This window comes from Penicillium argentinense (assembly GCF_028826775.1).
Source record: "Penicillium argentinense strain IBT 30761 chromosome Unknown utg000011l_segment0_segment0, whole genome shotgun sequence".
In the NCBI taxonomy this organism is placed as follows: Eukaryota; Fungi; Ascomycota; class Eurotiomycetes; order Eurotiales; family Aspergillaceae; genus Penicillium; species Penicillium argentinense.
In genome coordinates this window covers 2,449,803-2,471,500 of record NW_026622670.1, presented here as the reverse complement: position 1 = coordinate 2,471,500, position 21,698 = coordinate 2,449,803, and the positions used below count along the sequence as shown (strand labels likewise).

General features: G+C 52.2%; 9 protein-coding genes across 9 annotated transcripts; 5 read left to right on the top strand and 4 right to left on the bottom strand.

Moving 5' to 3' along the window:
• Nucleotides 1-206: 206 nt before the first annotated feature.
• On the top strand, nt 207-2,174 carry N7532_011933 (uncharacterized protein; the record flags this gene model as incomplete). Its single annotated transcript, XM_056624424.1, has 1 exon — nt 207-2,174. The coding sequence occupies one exon, from the start codon at nt 207-209 to the stop codon at nt 2,172-2,174; it is 1,968 nt and encodes a 655-aa protein (XP_056469412.1).
• Nucleotides 2,175-2,676: 502 nt separating this feature from the next.
• N7532_011932 (uncharacterized protein) lies at nt 2,677-4,006 on the top strand (the record flags this gene model as incomplete). Its single annotated transcript, XM_056624423.1, has 4 exons — nt 2,677-2,802; nt 2,946-3,317; nt 3,685-3,764; nt 3,835-4,006. The coding sequence occupies 4 exons, from the start codon at nt 2,677-2,679 to the stop codon at nt 4,004-4,006; spliced, it is 750 nt and encodes a 249-aa protein (XP_056469411.1).
• Nucleotides 4,007-5,176: 1,170 nt separating this feature from the next.
• On the bottom strand, nt 5,177-5,431 carry N7532_011931 (uncharacterized protein; the record flags this gene model as incomplete). Its single annotated transcript, XM_056624422.1, has 1 exon — nt 5,177-5,431. The coding sequence occupies one exon, from the start codon at nt 5,429-5,431 to the stop codon at nt 5,177-5,179; it is 255 nt and encodes an 84-aa protein (XP_056469410.1).
• A 2,457-nt stretch (nt 5,432-7,888) lies between these two features.
• Nucleotides 7,889-8,872, top strand: N7532_011930 (N-acyl homoserine lactonase family protein; the record flags this gene model as incomplete). The annotated part of the gene is made up of 3 exons (XM_056624421.1): nt 7,889-8,010; nt 8,063-8,210; nt 8,264-8,872. 3 exons carry the CDS (start codon nt 7,889-7,891, stop codon nt 8,870-8,872), a joined length of 879 nt encoding a protein of 292 aa, XP_056469409.1.
• A 96-nt stretch (nt 8,873-8,968) lies between these two features.
• N7532_011929 (SDR family oxidoreductase) lies at nt 8,969-10,460 on the bottom strand (the record flags this gene model as incomplete). The annotated part of the gene is made up of 4 exons (XM_056624420.1): nt 8,969-9,293; nt 9,345-9,933; nt 9,994-10,088; nt 10,150-10,460. The coding sequence occupies 4 exons, from the start codon at nt 10,458-10,460 to the stop codon at nt 8,969-8,971; spliced, it is 1,320 nt and encodes a 439-aa protein (XP_056469408.1).
• A 1,060-nt stretch (nt 10,461-11,520) lies between these two features.
• On the bottom strand, nt 11,521-15,108 carry N7532_011928 (leucine--tRNA ligase CDC60; the record flags this gene model as incomplete). The annotated part of the gene is made up of 4 exons (XM_056624419.1): nt 11,521-12,123; nt 12,185-12,383; nt 12,439-14,942; nt 15,001-15,108. 4 exons carry the CDS (start codon nt 15,106-15,108, stop codon nt 11,521-11,523), a joined length of 3,414 nt encoding a protein of 1,137 aa, XP_056469407.1.
• Nucleotides 15,109-15,654: 546 nt separating this feature from the next.
• On the top strand, nt 15,655-16,493 carry N7532_011927 (mitochondrial 54S ribosomal protein mL61; the record flags this gene model as incomplete). The annotated part of the gene is made up of 3 exons (XM_056624418.1): nt 15,655-15,693; nt 15,913-16,030; nt 16,114-16,493. The coding sequence occupies 3 exons, from the start codon at nt 15,655-15,657 to the stop codon at nt 16,491-16,493; spliced, it is 537 nt and encodes a 178-aa protein (XP_056469406.1).
• Nucleotides 16,494-17,011: 518 nt separating this feature from the next.
• On the bottom strand, nt 17,012-18,187 carry N7532_011926 (uncharacterized protein; the record flags this gene model as incomplete). Its single annotated transcript, XM_056624417.1, has 2 exons — nt 17,012-17,729; nt 17,796-18,187. 2 exons carry the CDS (start codon nt 18,185-18,187, stop codon nt 17,012-17,014), a joined length of 1,110 nt encoding a protein of 369 aa, XP_056469405.1.
• A 1,307-nt stretch (nt 18,188-19,494) lies between these two features.
• Nucleotides 19,495-21,470, top strand: N7532_011925 (uncharacterized protein; the record flags this gene model as incomplete). The annotated part of the gene is made up of 6 exons (XM_056624416.1): nt 19,495-19,544; nt 19,601-19,617; nt 19,704-19,852; nt 19,947-20,539; nt 20,596-21,394; nt 21,444-21,470. The coding sequence occupies 6 exons, from the start codon at nt 19,495-19,497 to the stop codon at nt 21,468-21,470; spliced, it is 1,635 nt and encodes a 544-aa protein (XP_056469404.1).
• Nucleotides 21,471-21,698: the final 228 nt, after the last annotated feature.

The window sequence follows — 21,698 nt, the reverse complement described above, 5'->3', positions numbered from 1 at the left end:
GTTCGGTCCTAGAAGACTGCACTTTGCGACTGCCTGAGGACAAAATTCATTGGAAATCCTATTGTTGGTACCTGTTGTTATGGCAGGGTAGGGTGCCAGATTAGTTCCGCTTATAGTTGCTAGCCAAGCGGAGTGTGTTATCGATAACAGGTTTCGCCGGCAAAAAAAGCGTGGCGCCGTATGAACGTCGACTCTTCACATTCACCATGTCGGCCTGCTCCCGGGGAGCGTTGCTCAAGGCCTTTGGCACCAGCACTGTACGGCCGAGCTCGAAGGTCTTCGGTCGACTCGCATCCGCGACAATCTTGCGAGCCCACACCGCGAGGACAGGCTCAACTGCAAACTCCGCCACGCGCCACGCCCTGAAACCGCACCGCTATTTCTCAACGACATGCCTCCAGCGCCACGCTGCCCCTGAAAATATAACTGATGTGCTGCCTGTTTGCTGTCCGGGATGCGGCGCCTTTTCGCAAACTGTCGAACCAGATGAACCCGGCTACTATGGCGCCAGTCGAAAGCAGACACGGAAACTTCTCGCGCAAAAGAACGCAAATGACCGGAAGAATGCGACATCGGAAGACGCAGCGCGTCAGCCAGTGGAAGATTTCAATGAAGCAACAGCTCCTCGGCCTATCGCAGGTAATCTACCTAGCAACCATATCTCGTCGAACCCCGTATCGCTGACCACTTCTCAAGAAGGTGCTCTTCCCGAGGATTCCATAGAATCCAGCCCCAACTCTCTTCCCCTGGAGGCGCCGGACCGAGGTATACATGTGTGCGATCGCTGCCATGATCTTGTCCACCATAACAGGGAATTTGATACGCCGAAACCCGATATCCTTGCCATCCGAGACTACCTGAAACAATCGCCTTATAAATATAATCGTGTCTACCATATCATCGATGCTGCCGATTTCCCAATGTCTCTTGTTCGGCATATTCATGCAGCACTTGCTGTCCAAGAACAGCGTTCACTGAATCGAAGGGCATCACATGAGAAATACTTCCACGGGAAAAAACTACCTACTCTCAGCTTCATCATCACTCGCTCGGATTTGCTCGCTGCGACGAAAAATCAAGTAGATTCGAAAATGGAATATGTCCGAACCGAGCTTCGCAAGGCTCTTGGGCGCGCGGGCAAGGATGTTCGCCTAGGCAATATCCATATGATCAGTGCGCACCGTGGATGGTGGACTAAGCAGGTCAAAGAAGAGATTCGTGAGCACGGTGGAGGTATCTGGGTCGTTGGAAAGGCAAATGTGGGGAAAAGTAGCTTCATTCAAGCTTGTTTTCCCAAGGACATGAGGAATATCGAGGACATGGCGCAGTGGATCGAAGAACAGGGAAAGAGGAATGAGATCCCCAATCAGCGACTGGCAACTCTATACGACCACGATAGTCTTCTCCCCCCTGCGCCCCGTGAGCATCAGTTTCCCGTTCTTCCGGTCGTTTCCTCCATGCCAGGAACCACAGTCTCGCCCATTCGCATTCCATTTGGTCGCGGCAAGGGCGAGGTCATTGATCTTCCCGGTATGGAACGAGGCGAACTTCAGGATTTTGTTCGTGATGAACGCAAGCGTGATCTGATGATGACAAAGCGAATCAAGCCGGAACGCTGTACTATCAAACCGGGCCAGTCACTTCTCCTTGGCGGCGGCCTTGTTCGGATTACTCCCGTGAACCCCGAGCATACCGTTCTTGCTGCCTGCTTTGTCCCGATCGAGACCCACCTGACTAAAACGGAGAAAGCAATCGAGATTCAGAATGGGCGACGGCCGTATTCTGGCACCGTTCTCATGAAAGAAGAAGCTTGCTACACTATACTCTCGGCCGGGAAAATCGACTTGCAGTGGGATGTTACTCGATCAAATCTGCCAACGTCAGTCGTCAAGGCAGTGGAGGATCATGATGCACCCATTCCCCAATTGCCATACCAAGTCATGTCCGCCGATATTCTCATCGAGGGCTGTGGCTGGATTGAAATTAGCATCCAAATTCGCGCCAAGCGTAATGCCGAAGACAACCCGACAGCTTTTCCTCAAGTTGAGGTTTTCACTCCTAACGGAAAACACATTGGATTTCGGCCGCCAATCGAATCTTGGAATTTCATTGCAGAGAAGCTCAAAGCGGACAAGCGCAAGAGACCGCGCACGAGGCACCGGTATAGTAGGTAGTAGGACCTTATCCGTGGGTCTCTGCCAATCTGTACACTATAATCTAGCATAGCGACGGTGTTTCATTGCCGACAAATTCTGTAAATATACACGAAAATCTCCCATATATTTTCTATTTTTATCATCCGGCTGCCTATCGTAGGTGCATTTCTCCAAGAAATTCTATCCTGGCAAGGCCGCGTCCTGGCGGTCCCCGCCGCTGTGGGGAACCTTTTCCTGGCTGCCAAAGCACGTTGCTTCTTCCATCCCCCACGATCCGGCACTTGTGAAGAACAGCAAGGTCGGGATTTTCGCACTGACCCCTGCTATATTTGCAACTCAAGAGGGTACTGTTTGCTGCCAGTTCTTCTCGAAATTGTACACTCGATCAAATGGGAAAAGGTTGAATCTGACAAGTAAGTTGCGTCACCGCTTCTTCCTCCTGCATAGAAATTCTCTCTCACACGAGCGATTACGGGGATTTCAGCGAAGGAGAAAAGATAAATCCATCATATTGATCAAGATGCTTTCTGCTCGCGCCGTCAAGAATATCCAGCAGCTGGGTCTTCCGTTCCGGTTCACGCCGACCCCCAGTTATGACCCAGAAACCAATCCACAAGGACTTATTTCGTTTGGCATGGCAGAAAATGTGAGTAATCATCAACAAGAACATACCACAAGGACATCACTGAGATCGATCTAGAGGCCAATGCGGTCGGAAATTGTCAAATACATCAACGAAAAGGTTGGTTACACCTTGATTCTTGCGACACGATACTAATCTATACCCAGGTCACATTCACACTTGACTCCGTCAGCTATCGATCAAGCGCAGCCATCAATGCTCGGCTCCCGAGCATTGCAGCTGCCCATTTAGAAAGGGTCCTGAGGACGCACTCGCCAATTGACCCAGACCATGTTTTCATTGCCGACTCTCCGACCTCTCTCGGCAACATGCTCGGTTTCAACCTTGCAGAGCGCGGTGAAGGCATCTTGGTTAGTCGTCCGGTCTATGGGCGTTTCGAACTTGACTATGGTGTTGAAGCGGGAGTTGAGATTGTTTATGCCGACACGGCAACGGACGAGGCATTCACGCCTAACTCGGTCGAGAAGTACGAGGAAGCTTTAGCAGCGGCCGAAGAGCGAGGCGTCAAGATTCGTGCGGTACTCCTCGCCAATCCTCATAACCCCGTCGGTGAGTCTATCTGGTTTGGAATTATGGGCATGTCAAGCTGTTCTGGCCAGTTTTTTAACGCGTATCGAGCCAGGACGATGTTACCCACCAGACACTCTAAGACATATTGCTCGTTTCTGCGATAGAAACAGTCTTCATCTCATCAGCGATGAAGTGTATGCATCTTGCGTGTTTGATTCCGGAGACCCTAACGCCGTACCTTTTACATCGATACTATCACTGGACCTGCAGGGTCTAATTGATCCAAACCTTGTGCACGTTCTTTACGGATTTAGCAAGGTGAGCAGGCCTGGCAGGAAATCACTTTTTAGCAACCTAACGTAATCTCTTACAAAGGACTTCGCCTCGGGTGGCCTGCACCTGGGCTTCTTGATTACTGCAAACCAGCAACTGCGTCAAGCATGCAAGATGGTCTTGTAAGTATCTGTTCCCAGAGACTCCATAAGACTCCATTCTGTGCAAAATAATAATGACAACCATTTTCAGGCGACTCCATGGGCCATCCCAAGCCGCAATCACAATCGGAGCAGCTATTTTGGAAGACCAGGAATTTGTCAAAGAATTCATGGCCAAGTCCCAGGCCAGCCTTGCAAGAGGCTATCGACTAGCGACCTCTACTCTTGATAGAGAGGGCATTAACTACATGAAGGGAGGGTGAGTTTCAATCACAACCCTAATCATGTCTTCCAGTTCTAAGAGATCGAAATGAAGGAACGCAGGCTTTTTTATTTACGTGGACTTGTCTCCCTTCCTCCCCGAAGACGGGCCCTCGGTGCGGGAGCGTGAATTCGCCTTGGCTCAGCGACTTCTCGATGCCGGCATATTCCTTCACCCTGGAGAAGAACATTCAAAGGACCCAGGCTGGTTCCGACTTGTGTTTTCGAACGATGAGCCCGCACTCAAAGAAGGACTGAGGAGGTGAGGATTTGTACCCCCTTTCTCTTTGCACTGACATTAATAAGCTGCTAACCTTGGCCTCGGGCTTAGAATGATTGTCGTGCTGAAGCCAGAAATGCTTTAATATTTTATCACCACATTCCTTTTACCAGAGCATAGCAGATCTGCAATGAAGAGCAGTCGAGGAGGATGTTAATGCGTGTTACAGACTTCGGTCCAGCCGATAAGTTTCCATTCCTTGAGATGACTTTTAATACTAGTATGAGGTGCTCATTCGTCCATCGGTGCTTTCCTTTTTTTTCCTACGTATACGTGTCTGAGAAGCCGCATAATTGATCCACTTCATTGTTGGGGGCCCAATGTTCCAGAAAGCAGCCATCTTATAGATATCGGCAGCGGGCATTCGCAAACGAGGACTTTCCAAATCTGACGTCTTGGCCTACATTTTTCCACAAATTGCCATTGCACAAGCTGAGATCCCTTCTCTTGTTGCTTGAACCGTCCCCGCTATTCCTGTGAAGCTCCGCGTTACATGGCTAGTGCGAGTGGTTAGGCCTCCCGTCCCATCCGGCCCCGCCGTATTCCAAATTTTCGGGGGTTTCGAGTGTCAGTCGCACTTAAGGAGTCGAAGATACGGCTCTGTTTCGATATTCAGAAGCATGACACCCATATCCGCAGCATATATTTCAAGATATTCAGAGAAGGTTTCGAAGTCATGGTTTTGACAGCATCCACGTTGCCCTGGATCTGATTTTGGCGAACAATTCGTTTCAGGTCGTGGTTTCTCTTGGACATCGTTTGAGAAGATACCATGTTGGCTAGGCTTGAGATGGGGTTTTGCCTGCATGATTTGGAAGTCGTCGAATACACCTGAGTACTGTCAATTGGAACATTTCAAACACCTTTTTCAAGTTAGAAAGGGAGAACGTACCTAACTGCTCCTTGAACCCGCCATCCTGGCCAACAGTGTCTCTCCCATCTTCCCCAGATCCTGGGCATTGAAGAAGCAGTCTTCTGGGTAGGAGGAGATGTCAATCTCGTCAATTCCATCGTCTGTCCGGAAGAGAAGAATGTGCTCGGGGCTGAAAGGGTGTGCACATCCGGCGGGGCGTGGTTCCAGAATCTCTCGAATACGATCTTTTGAAGTCGCGAGAGGATCGAAGATGGTTTTCTTCACTCGCTCCATGATAAGTTGAATGTAACGGCCGATCGCCAGATGAGAAGACGTGAAGTGTGGAAGAGTTACGATCCTGCCGGGATTCCATCGCGGCTTTGTAGTCGAGATTCTTTGAGCGCATAGCAGTAGCTTCCGAGTGCGATGGGCGCTAAGCAGTGTGACGAGGTGAGTATCCAGTACTTGGCCGACGGGGGTTTAGTGGCGGGCGGTGCAGGTACCCGCTACCTCCAGTAGATCCGTCGCGGAGCCGCACAGCATGGCTCAAGGCCGTCTCCCAAACGGGAAAGAGTGAGTCAAGGCGGACTGCTAGGAAAGGAAAGAACGTGGGCTACGGAAGATGATAACGGCCAGAGATCACTTTATTCTTTCGCCCATATCGATGCCCTGCTTTAAATCGATGCCTGATATATCACCGACAGTCAAAAAATCACTTAGAAGCACGAAAATTTTCCAATTAGCACACTTCTTGAAGATTCATCGACGGTACAAGATTAGGAGTGGTCCAGCTATTGAACGACTGTTTAGATGCCTGTTCAGCTGGGCAGAAGGCCGTTCTGAGGATTGTTTGAGCATGTAGGGTGGTCAGCTTGAGGTATAGACCTTTATAATCTAGGCATCAAGCCCTGTTGAGATTAGAAAGTGAGCTTTGGTCACTATAACCTTCCGTAGAGGGCACCAGATGCGGCGGGGGAGCTAGCCCATGGCAGACGCCCATGATACCGACGCGTAGTCGCTGACATGATCTCCACATCAAACTCGAAGACGACCCGCCGGTGTATCAGTGCAGTTCCTTGGGATCTGGTGCCGATTCCTGCGTACCCAGAATGTCAAGCGTCAATCCTGCCAGCGCTTCGGGGTTTGGGGCGATCGCATCGTCCTTCCCCCCGTTTCCTTCCCCGCTCGCCCCCAACATTCGAGTCGCATCTGATTGGCAGCCTCACGTCAAGATACTTGCTGTGGCTGCAAGCCATGATGGGGAGTAATTCCAACACGGCCTGGCTCGGCCTATATCTGTGTCATTTTCTTCGGCATTTCGCTGTTGCGTGAGCAGTATAGTCTGAGTTGATCTTATAGATTTTCGAATTGACACCGTCCCGTCTTTGGAAATTTTTCGAATCTCATCGGCTCTTTGACGGTTTTCCTAGCCGGCAATCGGTCGAACGGAAATGTCATCTTTGAAAGATAAAGTCATCGCGATTTCCGGGGCTGGGTCTGGCATCGGAAAGGCCACTGCTCTGAAGTGCGCCAAGCGTGGTGCATCTCTAGTTTTGAGTGATATCAATGAATCGGCTCTATCGATCCTTGTGGAAGACCTGTAAGCACAGGACATAGCTGTGACCTCGGCCAAGGTGGACGTGACGGATTCTGACAGTGTCGATGCGTGGACTTGCAGCATCATCGAGCATTTTGGAACGATAGGTGGAGCTGCAAATATTGCTGGGGTGATCAGTTAGCCGGGTGGAAAGGTCTTCGCGAACTTGACTGACATCACCAACGAGCATTGGAATGCTGTCATAGGCGTCAATTTAACAGGCCTCTTCTATTGTCTGCGAGCCCAGCTGCGCTTCATGCAGGCCGGTGCATCGATTGTTAACATTGCAAGCATGGCCGGGCTTATGGGCCGCTCAGGCATCGCCGCTTATAGTTCGAGTAAACACGGGGTCATTGGTTTGACTCGGAGTGCTGCCAAAGAAGTCGGCGAGCGAGGTATAAGGGCCAATGCTCTCGCTCCGTGAGTTGCTTCACCTGGGTTCGCAAGCATCGACCTAACATCGATACCCGTAGCCAACCAGTCGGGACCCCTATGATGCAGCAGATCAGAAAGGACAGCGGTACTGAAGATCGCCCCGTTACAGACACGTACAAGAATCTACCGCTCCAGAGACTCGAAACTCCGGATGATATGGCCCGCACTATTGCGTTTATGCTCAGCGATGACGCAAGCTGGACAACTGGAGCTACCTTTTCTGTTGATGGAGGTGCTGTCTGTTGAGATGAGCTCCATTAACTCGAGATTCGTCAATGTCGCGTCGGTTTCAAGATTCCATCCGGTTCATTAACATTTGTTCTTTTAATTTATTGACTATAACTCCACTCATAGTAGGCCTTCCAATATTGGGCGCAAAGAGATCTGCCGAGCTTCTGAGGAGAAACAGTGTGGGGCAGTCAATATTCTCAAATCTGATTGTAAATACTGGATCTGCTCGGAGTACTCCCCGCGCAACCCGATCGCTTTCCACTTTCCAGACCGGTTCTGAATTTCAAAGCTTTTAAAGGCGGGGTTTCGGTTCTCCAAATGGTGGAGATGGCGAAGTTTACCTCCAAGCAGTGATTGCCACGCGCAAGTTTGTAATATATTGGCCTAAAGTACCTCCTCCATTGCAGCTTTACCCCTCAATTACAATTATCCACTCCAAAGAACCCAGACACCTTGCTCACTCATTCTTCACCAAGTTCTGTGCAACAATGGCCGCCCCCACGAATCCCGCCTCTCTGTTGGCGTCGGCAGCTGTTCCGGCCTTCAAGTGCCCGAGTGGCACCAAAATGCACATTCTCAACCTCGGAACTCTCGAGGCAGACGAGTCATGGTAGGTCGACTACTTTGTAGTCCAATGAGGCATGTCCTGACACTTCTCGCAGGATTCTCCGTGGCGGAAATACTAGCAGCTTGAGCAACCTCAACCCGGAGAATAAACGACGGGAGTTGGTAGTGCTTTCAGCCCTCATTGAGCATCCCGACGCTGGCCTCATTCTTTTTGAGACGGGATGTGCGGAGGACCTCGAAGTGGTTTGTGGAGCTTCCACCAGGCATGTATAAAATGTGCTGATCGTATTCTATAGAAATGGCCGGCGCCCTTGACTGACGTCTTTCCGCGCATTGAGTATTCGGATACTCAAAAGCTTCCCAACGCCATTAAAGCAACTGGAAACGACATCAGAGACGTCAAGGCAGTAGTGATTGGACATCTACATCTCGATCATGCAGGTGGCCTTGAACATTTTATCAACACCGATGTGCCCATCTATGTTCACGAAGAAGAATTCAAGCACGCCTGCTGGGCAGTCGCAACAGGTGCCGATTTAGGCGTCTATCTGGGACACTACATGCTTTTGGAGAAGCTCAATTGGAGTACGTTCACCGAGTCCCAGCTCGAGCTCTTCCAGGGTATCACCCTTCATCATGCGCCCGGTCACACACCTGGGCTTTGCATGATGCAGGTCAACCTTGACAAGGATGGTACCTTTATCTGGACGACTGATCAATTCCATGTCGCTGAAAACTACGAGCTGGGTCATCCTCATGGAGGACTAGCAAGAGACCATAACGCATGGTACCGTAGCCTCAACCTCACTCGGCGACTGCAGAGGCTTTATAATGCTAGGCTGATATTCGGTCACGACAAGCCAACGACCTTTAGCCTCCTCAAAGAGAAGAACTATTTTGAGTGATAGCAAGTACAATTGGAGACTTTCAAGAAATGATCAAATTATGAGACCTCGAATACTCCTCCGAGTGACCGCTTGTAAGCGTAAAGTCGATCTCGGTCATTCAACGAACTTTTGTGTAGTAGGTGGAACAACCAGCTTCAGCCTCGCCAGATCTTGAATCGCTTCAAAAGCAGTCTCAAACGAGTCAGCGGTTCCAAAGAAACCCAGTTTCCGCGCTTTTCGCATACTCAAAGACAGTGGCCAATCGCCTAAAACAGCTGAATCCGACATACCGAAAATTTGGGCACGATTACCTTCCGTGAACGGATCGAGGGCAAGGCCATGATCTTTAGCTAGCTTTTCCCATGCCTTTTGAACTTCTGCCTTTCCAGACCATTCCAGAAGACTAAAGGTTGAACGTGTTGTTCCCGTTGGTCCGTATCTGTAATCAAACTCAGATCCGTGCTTTCAACATCCGGGGGCAAATTCCTACCCTCTGGGTGTGTTTGTGTGCCGACATGTGGTAATTTTGTATTTGGAGGGGTCTTCCTCTGGTGGGTTCCAGGAAGTACCAAACCAGCTAGCAAGGTACGGCCAGAAACGTCCACAGGTAGAAGACAGCCCATCCTGAATGTTGAACGCTTCGTTGGCTGCATTTTCGGTCAGCGTGACCCATTCTTCAAAATAAGCATTCAACAGTGCAGTGCTTTGGCAGAATTCCCGATCCCAGGCGGCATAGTCACCCGGGAAGTCAAGTGGTTTTCCTAGGTGACTTTGAACAGCCCCGAATATGGCGAGGCCGATCAAGAAGTTCAATGAGCCATCATGGACCGCGCCGATTATGTATGAAGGACGGACCACGTTCCATGCAGCGCCAGTCTCCTCACAGTAATTTATTAGCGCATCTTCTTGTGGATAGTAGAAATTATCTTCCAGTAAGACTCTTGGATCGGACTCAAATGAGGGGTTGGTGGCTGGTCCCATGTGGAAGCCATAATTCTTGGCCCCGGTCTGAAGTAAGAAGCGCTTCGGTTGAAGGTTAGCTTCCTTAAGGCCGACCAGGAAGTTGCTTAGCAGAGTGGCTAATATTGTATACATTTAGTTAGTAGAGTATCACCGTTTTCGTTGCCTCCAGAGCATACAGTTGACATCGGCCAGGGCACTCGCGTCTGACCACATGCCCAGCACATTGCCCTTCTGCTGTGTCTGCATGTATGAGAAGAAGAAAACATGATCTCTGCCTCTCGAAGACCAATCAGACCACGATTTCAAGTTTGTTAAAAAGCTCAAATACCCACACTCTCTGGATCTTCTCTTTCAATGCCTCCGCAATGTGCAGTGGATCAGAAAGGAAGTCCACTGAAATATGCTCGACTCGGGGTGCCCCGTCACCAAGATCTTGGAAGAAGTTCTCCGGGGGTGGTCGCCTGGACAGACAATAAATCCGACTCCAGCGCTGGGGTGCAGCGGCCAGAACTCGAACCATATGGTATCCCGAGATGCCATTTGCACCAGTCACCAAAGCGTTTAAATCTGTCAGGCATGGATCATCCGGATAGGTAGGCAGCCCATGCAGCGAGCCTTTGGAACAAACAAGTTGGGCGGTCATCGTGGCAGTTTCGTTTAATCACTCGAGGTTCTCGTTGATGGCAAATTGAGATGGGGGGTCGCATGCGGGGTCGCGTCGTTTGCAGTCGACAGAAGCAGGCCGGGCCTCGTCTATTTCACAGTGCTGGTGAGCCCACGTAGCCCCGCTTGAGCTGTCCATCTTTAACCTGCCCTCGGCCTGGGCGTGCGGTGTTGCGGGGTTGTGGGTTCAAAAAGTCCAGGCAGTTTGTCTCACCTTCCCTCTTTCTTTCCGAGTGAGCCGCAGCGGGAAGACTTTAGCGCAAAGCAAGCACTTGAAAGGTGAATCCAAGTGCGATGTGTAATAAAGCCTAGACAAACTTCCGCGCCGTCTGGGATGGGCTGTAGTGCAAAGAACGACCCTAAAAGACTGCCCGCCGGCGTTATTGCAAACAGTGACTGCTTCGATGGCAAATTCTGGGATCAAGTCCCCAGATGGCACAAGAAATCATTGTCTCTCCAGCCACTTATACTGGACCTATCTATGGGTGTTAGAATCTGGTATCAATTCTCGAGCGTAGGATACCTTCCAGTCGACCTTACTATTTATTGTATTCCTCAGGTAGGTCATTGATAAGAACAAAAAGGCGATCATGCGCAATATGTCATCACCAATAAATTGTGTTATCATAGTTATCGATTGCCCGGATGGTTTAGTGGTATAATTCTCGCTTGTACGTTCCACCGGGTTTCCAAATTGCAATACGTAAAATACTAATTTCCTCTTAGTGGGTTAACACCTCATCTGCGAGAGGTCCCGCGTTCGATCCGCGGTTCGGGCCATTAATTTTTTTTTTTTTTTAGCAAATCGTACTCATTTATTTCTTGCTAATTTGGCAGATTTCTTCCTTCTTTTTTCTTAATAAGGAATACAGTTTTAAAAAGCCACCTCGAAAGAATACACCGCAGTAAAAAGAACATGTGGTCATCTATAAGCTAGAACCATGAAATGCATTTATTTTGTATTTTAAGCATAAGATCATCAAACATGACTCTTTAGAAAGACAATCGGAATGTTCTATTCTAAAGCCAGAAGATTCAATTTACTCGACGTTGGAGAAGACAAAGGTAGGCTGGCCAGGCACGGCATTTTCAGCCTGGAGACCCTCCTTCTTCTCACCAGTACCAAGAACCTCGCCGGTCTTACCACCCTCGTCAACAGCGATGACCTCAACCTCCTTGTAGCCGGAGGTACGCTTAAGGCCATCCAGCATCTCGGAAAGGACGACGAACTCGTCGAAGGGCAGCTTGCGCTCGAAGACGTTCTCGGGAGCCTCACGACCATTGACCAGGCGGCGCTTCAGGTTCTGAACGAAAGGCATGGCCTTCTTCATCTCACCAAGCTTGCCTACCTTGGCGTTGAGCTCCTTGTCGTTGAAGGAGATGTTAAGAGAGTCAAAGGCCTCGCGCACGAGGTCAATGTACTTCTCCTGCCAGGCGGGGTACTTCTTGGCAGCGAAGATGGTGAGCTTCTTCGGCTTGCGCGGGTCGAAGGTCGAAGTCTTGCCCTTGGACAGCTTCTTGGCGAAGGCGCCCTCGGAGGACAGGATGTTTGAGGCGGTACCGCGGACGTAGGCCTGGGCGGCAGACAGCTCGTGAGAGGGCTCCGGCACGGTAGGGAATTGAGCGTAGTGGATGGTCTCGGGCTGTGTTAAAGTTAGTATTAGGTTCGTGAGAGAATGACAAGAGTGGGGGTTTGTAGCTGACCTTCTTAAGGACCTCGAGCCAAATGTACTCGGACCAGTGAGGAGTGATCGGTGCCAGCATGAGGGCCTGCAGCTCAATATAGCGCAGGATAACATCCTTGTGCATGCCCACTCCGGCAGCAATAGCAGCCTCACGGTAAGAGTCACGGGCACTGGTGAAGTCGTACAGGCCAGACTTGAGGGCGAGCTTGAAGTTGGTGCTTGAGGGTGTGTTAGGTACGTGACATGTATGTATGGGGCTGGAAGTGATCTTACTCCTGGTAGTTCTTCTGGGTCTCACGGACCAGAGTGTTCAGTTCGTTGTCGAACAGCCTGTCGGCAAAGGCATCAGCAGGACCGGTACGCAGGGTCTCATCCTTGGAGACCTCCTGGATCCAGTCCTTGAGGGTGTGCAGACGCAGAATGTTGCTGTTTGCAACAGCCTCCTCGAAGTTGGCATCCTCGATGCTGTCACCAGCGTCGGCGAAGGCAATACGAGTGGCATCAGCACCGAACTTGTCGACGGCATCCTTCAGAGTCAAGAAGTTACCAGTACTCTTGCTCATCTTTTCACCGTTCAGAAGCAAGTGACCGTTGGCACGGACACCACGGGGCCAGTACTCAGGCGGGAACAGAGCAACGTGTATGTACAGGAAGAAGGTAAGGTGGTTCTGGATCAGATCCTTGCCGGAAACACGGACATCGAGAGGGTACCAGTACTCGAATTCGCGGCGCATCTGCAGCAGAGCGTCCTTGGAGATACCGCTCTTGGAGACCAGGGCATCGTCGATCTCGCGGCGGGTGAAGATGTAATCCCACACCTCGTCGGTCATCTGCTCAGCAGTAATGTTCAGAGGACCAGAGGTCTTACCATACCGGTCACCGTGCAGAAGGTGTGCGATGGTGTAGTAAGCCATGTAGACAGTACTGTCACTCAGACTCTCCACCAGGAACTGCTGGTCCCAGGGCAGCTTGGAGCCAAGACCGTAGGTACGAGCGCAGGCCCAGCGGTTCAGCCACGACAGGTTCTTCTCAAATCCGTTCTTAGTCTCCGCGGCGTAGGTGTTGAGGGTGTTGACAACGTGTCCCAGGGTCTCCTGCTGCCACTGGGCGTCGTTCTCTCCGTAATTCAGGAACCACTGGCCGAGGTAAGCAACAACACAGTCGTCGCCACTGCGCGAGACGACCTTGCCCATGGGATCAGCGAAGGGGAAGGCATCGCCGCTGTCGTAGAGCGACTTGCGGATCTTGTCCTTGACAGAGCTGACGGGCTCGCCCTTGAACTCGCCCACAATCATGGTACCCTTGTAGAAGCCCTCCATGTAGGCGAGCTCCTTGGCCTGAGCCAGCTGGTTTACGTCCTTGGGGGAGTTGATCTTCAGCTGCTTGACCAGAGTAGGGGCAGTCAGGTTGCCGTAAGTGGGGGTCTCAATAAGAGGATGAATCTCCTTCTCGGCCCATTCCTTCTTGATGCCGTAGTAGTCGGCCTTCTTGATCAAGTCCATCAAGGTAGCATAGTCATCGGGGCTGTCCGAAGGAACGGAAGTAACAACACCAGTACCCTTGGAAGCAGAGACGCCATCCATGGGCAGGATGTAGACACCCTCGGTGTGGAAGGACAGAGGAGCATTGATCAAGGTACCAACGAAGTCCGAGCCAGGGGCCTCAAAGACAAGAGGCAGCTCATCCTGGGTCTTGGGGAACTTGTCTCCGAAGAAGTGACCCTGGAAGGCCATGTTCCAAGCAGCACGCTTGGTGACAACAACATATTCCTTCTCCTTCAGCTTGAACAGACCGTAGTTGATCTTGGGACCGACGAAGCAGTTGGTCTGACCGTACATGGTCTCGGGACGCAGAGTAGCGGGGACAAAATAAACCTTGGCGTCCTCCTCAACCTTGCCCTTGACGAGCTCGGCCACCTTGGGCGACCACTCCTTGACCTGCAGTTTCAGCGCAGTGTATTCCTGGGGACCAATTCCCTCACCCTCAGTGCGGTCGTGGTCCATGCAAGGCTGGCCATCCTTGGGCGAGTAGATGGTGTAACGGTTACCGTACATAATCTTGCCGAGTTCGTGGAGGCGGTTCATTTGCCAGCGAACGAACGCATCGTAGTAGGGGTTGGCGTCGGTAGTGACGAACTGACGGCGCCAATCGACACGAGCACCCATGCTGTCGAGATCGCGGATGGCAAGGGGAGGGAAGTGGTGCAGCCAGTGGTTGGCATCGGCGAACTTGTGAATATCCTCCAGTGGGACACCAATGGCCAGCATGATCTGGAACTGGTACTTCATTTTCACGGTCTTAGCGGCAGCCTTGCTCTTCTTGCCCGAGAACTTCTCGGCCTGCTCCTTAACCTCCGGCTTGGACTCCTGAGTGGGCGCAGCAGGGACTGCAGCCTCTTCCTCTTCCTTGTATCCCTCAAAGTTCTGACCAAACATCTTGACCTCATCACGCAGCTTGTCGGCACAGGCCTTGATGGGCATACCAGTGCAGTGGAATCCGAGCGGGAACAAGGCCCGCTTGCCCTCCATGCGGGCAAAGCCGGTCATGAACTCGACCTTACTGGCAGTGAAACTGTGACCGGCGTGCAAGGTACCGTTCATGTAGGGGTATGCCATGGTACCAAAGAACTTGGGGTGCTTCTCACGCAGCTCAGCGGGGGACATGGAGCCCTGAGGCACCTCGGCGAAGGAGGGCGCATCGACTTCGAAAACCTTGTTATCTTTCCATTGCGCCTGGTATTTCTTCTCAATTGCGATCAGGGTATCACGCTTCTCGGTCTAGGAGGGCAAACTGAGTTAGCAGCGGCCATGAATTGAACCCGAAAAAAAAAAAAACCGGGTGCATGCGACGGAGGGGGAGGGGCAAGTCAACGTTTTCGAGCTTGAGAGTGTTCTTGGAGCTGTTGCTCGGGTCGAGCTCAGCAGATGCAGCGGCGGCTGCCATGATTGTATATCTCTCGACAGGATATGCCCTGATTGCAAGACTCCTGAGGGGCAAAAACAAATATCGCGGGGTCCACCGCTATAAAATCGATTGTGAGTCAATACGGTACACGTAATGCGGGTGTATCGTGACGGGGCTCTGGTAATATAAGCACGTGCCTCTGACAGCAATGGTGCAGTAGAGATCAAATCTGTATTTACACCCAGACCAAGAAAGTAAAAGAAGCAAAATCAAAACAAAAGGAGTGACTTGTATTAATATATGGGGAAATCAAACTTGTAGTATATTTTACTGCTCGAGAATGTCGCTTCGCCAAAGGTCAGTAGTTAATTCAGGTGAAATTTAATGTCACGTGAGGTGTATCACGGAGCAACTTCGCGTCGCAAGAGTTTCCGCAACAAATTTCCCCAGGTCTACGACACTACGACGCAAGCTCCTGATCGGCTGAAAACCAGGAATCCCATTGATTGGAGCTTTCCCCGATACCTTTCGGCCTCGACTTTATTCTCGCACCGGGGCCAGTCCCTGTGCGGCACACTTGCAAACATGGTCAACCTGTTCAAGCGGATGCGGAAGCTGAAGACTGTAAGTAAAGATGCACCGGCCCATGTCCTGCACCAGGAATTTTGTATGAGAGCAATTGACTAACTTTATTCTTCTCGTTTATAGAGGGTAAATCCACCTCAATTCCCTTGGACCGTTCCCCAGGACTTCAACCCAGATTCAATCCCGGCCCAACCATATCCTTCATTAGATCAGATATATCTTCGAGAAGGGAACAATTGCTAACTCGACGTCGTTCAGATGCTTGATATCCGAGTTGGAACCGGCGCCGCAATTCTTCCCAGCGTCGCCAATGCCTCCAAAGAGTTTCCAGCCGTCACCCGACTGCACCTCACATACGCCCAGAAAATCTACGGTGGTCACCAAGGCGCGCGACACTTCTGGCGCAACTGCCTGCCCCGGCTGAAGTACCACAACCCATCCGTGCCCATTACAGTACAGCAGACAACCGAGCAGGACCCCCGCCAGCCCTGACCATCTATTTTGCCGACCGAATCGGCAGCACCGCGACAGCCATTGCGGGCGCGAAGAAGATCACCGACAAGCACGCTCCAGCTCCCGCGAATGGTGAAAAGATGGCAACTGTCAACATCAAGGATCTGACATACCAGGAGATCTGGAATCGTGTTCAGGCTTCCACGGGTGCGGAGGAGATCCCCGTCTCCGAGGAGGATAAGGCCGAGGCGCAGAAGTTCGAGGATATGAATACCAAGGCTGTCAAGGATCGGGAGCGGATACAAGCCAAGCGGCAAGCGAAGAAGGATCAGGAGCGCATGCTTGCTGAGGCCAGAGGTGAGGTTGAGAAGTTGCAAGCGGCTTAGAGCTTCTGAGCCCATTGTTCGTACTTGATGTCCCCCCTGATTCGGAGTTGGTTTGTGAATCTTTCTGGCTCTCTTTGCTGTTCCCTGCGACTGTTTTCCCGGGGTTTGGCGAGAAGGCCAGCTGTAGCATAGCATCTTTGTTTTTCTTATGACTATGTACTATTGTTGGGAATAATTTATTCTAGAATATCTGGATGGTTTCAAAACTGCTCGCAGAGCCCTCTGGGTTGCGAATGGTATCAAACTAATTGTAGACGTAGATACAGCGCTGGCCCGGTCCAAGGTGTGAAACAAAGTGCAAAAAGGTCGCCAGAAAATGTCACAGTGAAAAAGAACTAGAGACTCGAACATTATTATCCAGTAATGTGTGGAAGATAGTGTTTTTACATTGTGAGAATGAGGTGCAGAAGCAACCCTTCTGTTGAGGGGCAGGCGAAGTGCAGCGGTGGGATCAATATTGGAGACCGTTGACGATGATCTGCCAGGCGCAGGCAGATATGAGAGCTTCATTGGGTCACCTAGGCGTTATCTGGGTTGTAGCTAGTCTCGCCCAGCATGCCTTGTCCAGGACTAGCCGAGGGAACTGGCGACTGGCTGGTGGGCTCAACGATCGCAGATGGACCAGCCTGGGCACGTTCTACCGTAGCTGTCTGTTTTCCAAGTCTTTGGTCTAAGGCCTTGAGCGCCAAGGCCCGTCGACGTTCTGCCTCTTCACGTTTGCCCCAGCCTCTTCCCCCGCCACGCTGATTGTTGAGGAGCGTAGGTAGACCGGCTTCACCCCGTGCCAGCATTTGCTGGTTGCCTGATGCGATATCTTCTTCGGAAAAAGGTCTGAGGATTTTCGAGGCTACCAGGAGCGCATAAACCTGATCGGCCACGAAGCCGATCGGGGGCTGCATCACGTCGGGGAATAGGCAAGCAAAAGCAAAGGTCTCGCTCGCATCGCCCCTCATACCCAGTCCAGTGGTAGACGCACCCGTGAGATCCGGCTGCCGTTTGTAGAACCGCAAATATGTCCAGCTGGTCAACAGGCCAAGCCAGGACAGGATTGCAGCAGTGTCGGTTCCGATGATAATGCCGCTGAGAGTATTGAGGAGCAGGAAGATTGCGGGGAAGTGCTTGACGCGCATTTTTACCAGACCCTTGAAGATGGCGACGGTATGTTCGGGAACAAGCTGCTTGAATGCGACGAGGAAGGCACCTTGAATAGAGACACCCCCGCAGATCTGCGTGAGACTAGAGAGACGGATCGGAGTTAGGCTCGCAGGGCAATAAACCAATCTGGGTTCAGGTCAAACTTACCTTCGGCTTGAGGACCCTCCGGCCGCAGCCCAGATCAGGTAGATGGGAACGATCACGACATTCGGAATCAGCGCGACGGCCGCGACGAACTTGCTGAATTCGCGAGAGCCCCACGCGCGCTCGAGGTATTTGCCTCCGTAGAAGATCGTGGCCGCATTGAGGAGCACAGTGAAGATGTTCTGTTCGACGAAAGTTGACACGAGTAGAGTCCAGGGGTATTTGTAGAATAGTGATGGGACGAGGGTCAGGTAGGGAATAATGGGAGTCGTTTGGGGGCTGCCGGCGGAGGTGTCCAGTTGGCGCCATCTGGCGATATTGAAGAGGAACGAAAAGGCGAGCAAGCTCACGAGGAACACTCGCGTCGCAGGAGGGACGTTGACTCGAAGCGGCATCTTGACTCGCGGCAAACGCGAGACCGCAGTTTCGACCAGCCGTGGGACGAAGGAGTGAAGTTGTTGGATTGGAGAAATTGGGGGCGGGTCGGCGGTGAGTTGCGTCGCCCCGGCTCGGCGCAGGCCGCGGACCGGATACGCCAAGGGGTAGAGGGGAAGAGTTAGATACAGAGTATATTCTGTATTAGCATAATTGCATTTTTCATCGTCTGGCTTTTTTATTTCAATCTGCCGGTAGCCTGTGGTTTGAGATGAAGCATGCTGATAGTATATATTGAGTACTCCTACATTGTATGTACACTAGTGTAGTATTTTCGTATGCGCCGGACGGCAAGCAAGCCTCCACACTCCACGCATCAGGGGCTAAGTTAGACTGCACATAATATATCTTCAAGGTACATTAAGTATGTTTGAACCTCGGATCATTCTAAAATTATTAATACCCATCCATTAACTAGTTAACTAGTTATGTTTCTTCTAACTAATATTAAGTAATCAAGATGTGGCTAGTTAGTCCGTGCTTAAGGCCTACACCATGGCTGTCCTGGGCCGATCTCTTTATGGCCAGTAATTAATCCGCCAGCCCGGGCGATCCACTGTTGCCGCCCTGCAGAGCATCCGGTTCGGCTACGTGCAGAGAAGAATCAACCCCAGCAGTCCGCCATATACCGCAGGGACCTTCAAAAGTTAGTATCCCTAAAGTGTCATAAAATACCTCCTAGGTCGTACTTAGGCAGTCGCAGCATCCTCGGACCATCCATCCCCCCTTCCCTTTGTAGGCCAGGTAGGACTGGAGATCTCCACCACTTGCGGCTGAGCCAAGCGAGCCGAAGCAGCAGATTTGCACTTCGAGATTGCCTCAGTGGCTGGTGCGCTTAAGCTCGTCTGTCACTTTCATGTTCCAGACACCCTTTCCTCCCGCCTCGCCTTCCTCCCTCTCGCTGTTCCACGATCGGACCCTGGCCCCGTCTGCATCCCGGATCTCCTGCTGGTCCTGGTCCCATCTCCATCTCCATCTCCATCCCCATCGCCATCTCCATTCCCGTTCCCGTCACCACACTCCCCTCCGTGCCCTCCGTGCTGCCCTTTTGACCCAACCCAACCTCCCCCGGACATTTGACGAGATCGACAAGCCCTGTCGCCCCCCTTTTCTGCCGGACTCGGCTTCCGCCCGCTTCCCTCGTTCCTGAAGCTCCCAATCTCCACGCCTCCACTTTTTCGATTTTCCCTTCCCTCGCGGAAGTTCACGTCTCCCCCGTCTTGCTTCTGGCATGTCCGCGACACTCTGAGTGGTCGCACATGTAATCATGGCACAACCCGACCTTACCTCCCATCACGTCAACTACTTAATATGGCGGTATGTCTTCTCCGATCCCCCGAATGCGCCTCCCGCAGATCTAACCCGCTCTGTAGGTACCTTCAAGAGTCAGGTTCGTCGTAGCACTCGCTGGGCCACGCTTCGCATGCCCACGCAACCCAAGCCCAGCTCTACTAACCACGTTCCCCCGTTCAACAGGTCATGGTGATGCCGCCGTCTCACTGCAGCGCGCATGGTACCCCGATCCGCAGAGCCTGCCCTTTGCGCGCCACATCAAAACCCATGCGCTGGTGTCGCTGGTCCAAAAGGGCCTGCAGTACCACGAACTGGAATCCTCCCTCGACAAGGTATGTGCGGCACGACACTCAATCCGGTGCGACCGCGGCTCTCAAGTGATCGCTTTCTCGCCAGTCTACGCAGGGCCTAATCGACTATCTACAGGAAGGCAACCCCATCACATTTACCCCCACCGACTACTTTTTCGGCCCGGAACCGTTCGAGGTCAGCTCCTTGAAGCGCCGGGATGATGCTGGCACAGACCATCCCGCGCCGGAACCCGCGCAGGACCGTGTGACTAATGGGAACCCGGTCGAAGCCAAGAAGCCGCGCAAAGAAGCTAACGGCGACGAGTCGATGGAAGTCGACGAGGAGAGCAAAGCCTCGGTCGATGGTGACGGCGATGTGAGCATGGGGGCGGATGACCAGCCACCGGAACCCACCCTCGCGACGGGCAGCAGCGTCGGCGTCCAGATCACCCCCGCCAAGGCCGCCGACTTAGCGCCCGACACCGCCATCCTGCACCCCGACGATCACGTGGTCACCACCCGCTGGCGGCCGCGCGACTCGACCCTGCTCGTCGCCACCGGCGAGACCTCCTGCAGCCTGTGGAAGCTGTCGCTGTCGTCGGCCCCGGTCCAGAATCGATTCTTGAATCTGAAGGGCAGTGGCGCCTATGTCTCCGAGGTGGCCTGGGATGCCCTCGGCACCAAACTGGCCGTGGCCACCATCCGCGATATGAAGGGCGCCATCACCATGTACAATGCGGAGGGTAACGTAGTGGACCTCCTCCCGGACCTCCCCGGATGATTAGTGGTTTGCACTGGGCTGAGGATAGCCCGCAATTGGTGGTCGTCGCCTCCGACGAACGAACCTCCGAATTGGCTCTTTGGGACGACAACCGCCGGCCGGATGTATACCCTCCCCCGCAAATGATCGACAGTCATGTCTACGATCTGGCCTGGTGTGGCCGGTCGATGGTCTTTGCATGCGGAAACGGGGCCGTCTACCAATGCGAGGTCGACCAGAACATTCGCCTGACCAAGACCTACACCTCCCCCGACGCCAAGTCCGCCTGGACTTTCATTCGCTGCGCCTACACCCCGTCATATTCCGTTGCCGTCGCTGCGAGCTCCGCAAATTCCGCCGTTTGGATCCTAACACACGATATTCTCATTGAAAATGCTCACCAAGATGCAATCACCGCGATTGACATTCGGCCCGCCGGCCCTCAATCGCAACAGAGCTCCACAATAACAATCGCTACTTACTCAGTCGACGGATTCGTTCATGTTTGGCATGTAGATTTGGAATCAAAACAACACAAGCACCTCCATCGTTTGCGTCTCGGCTCCTCCGTCCCTGCTCTGGCCGGCAGCTTTTCTCCAGATGGATATGCTCTCAGCGCCGTGAGCAGGGACCAGCTCTTTATTTGGAACGCGGAGCGTGGTGGTGATCCCATGGCAACTTGGACTGCCCCCAGCGCAGAACACGTTAAAGAGGACCCCGATCACGCCACAAATGGACATAACGGGCATACAGATCCATTCCCTGATAGAGATATCTCTTGGGACCACGATGGTAAAAAGCTAGTGTGTGGCTTCGGGAATCAGGTACGCTGAAATCTCCTCCCTCCACTGCAATCAATACTAACTTTTCCAGGTGGCTATTGTCAATCTCCAACGGTGACCAAAGTACCTAGCTCCCACACTCGAGCACGCACGCCTCGAGTGATGAAAGCTCAAAAAATCGGCCATTCGCTCCACTTTCTTCCACGAGCAGCACCCAGGCTGCCATGTTTTTTTACCGGACGCGGGACCCTCAACCTGGAACTAATTGATATCTGACTTTCAACCCTTGCGCGGGGGTGTTGAATTCGCGATCGTTTGCCCTACGTCCTTCTGCGGTGATGACTGG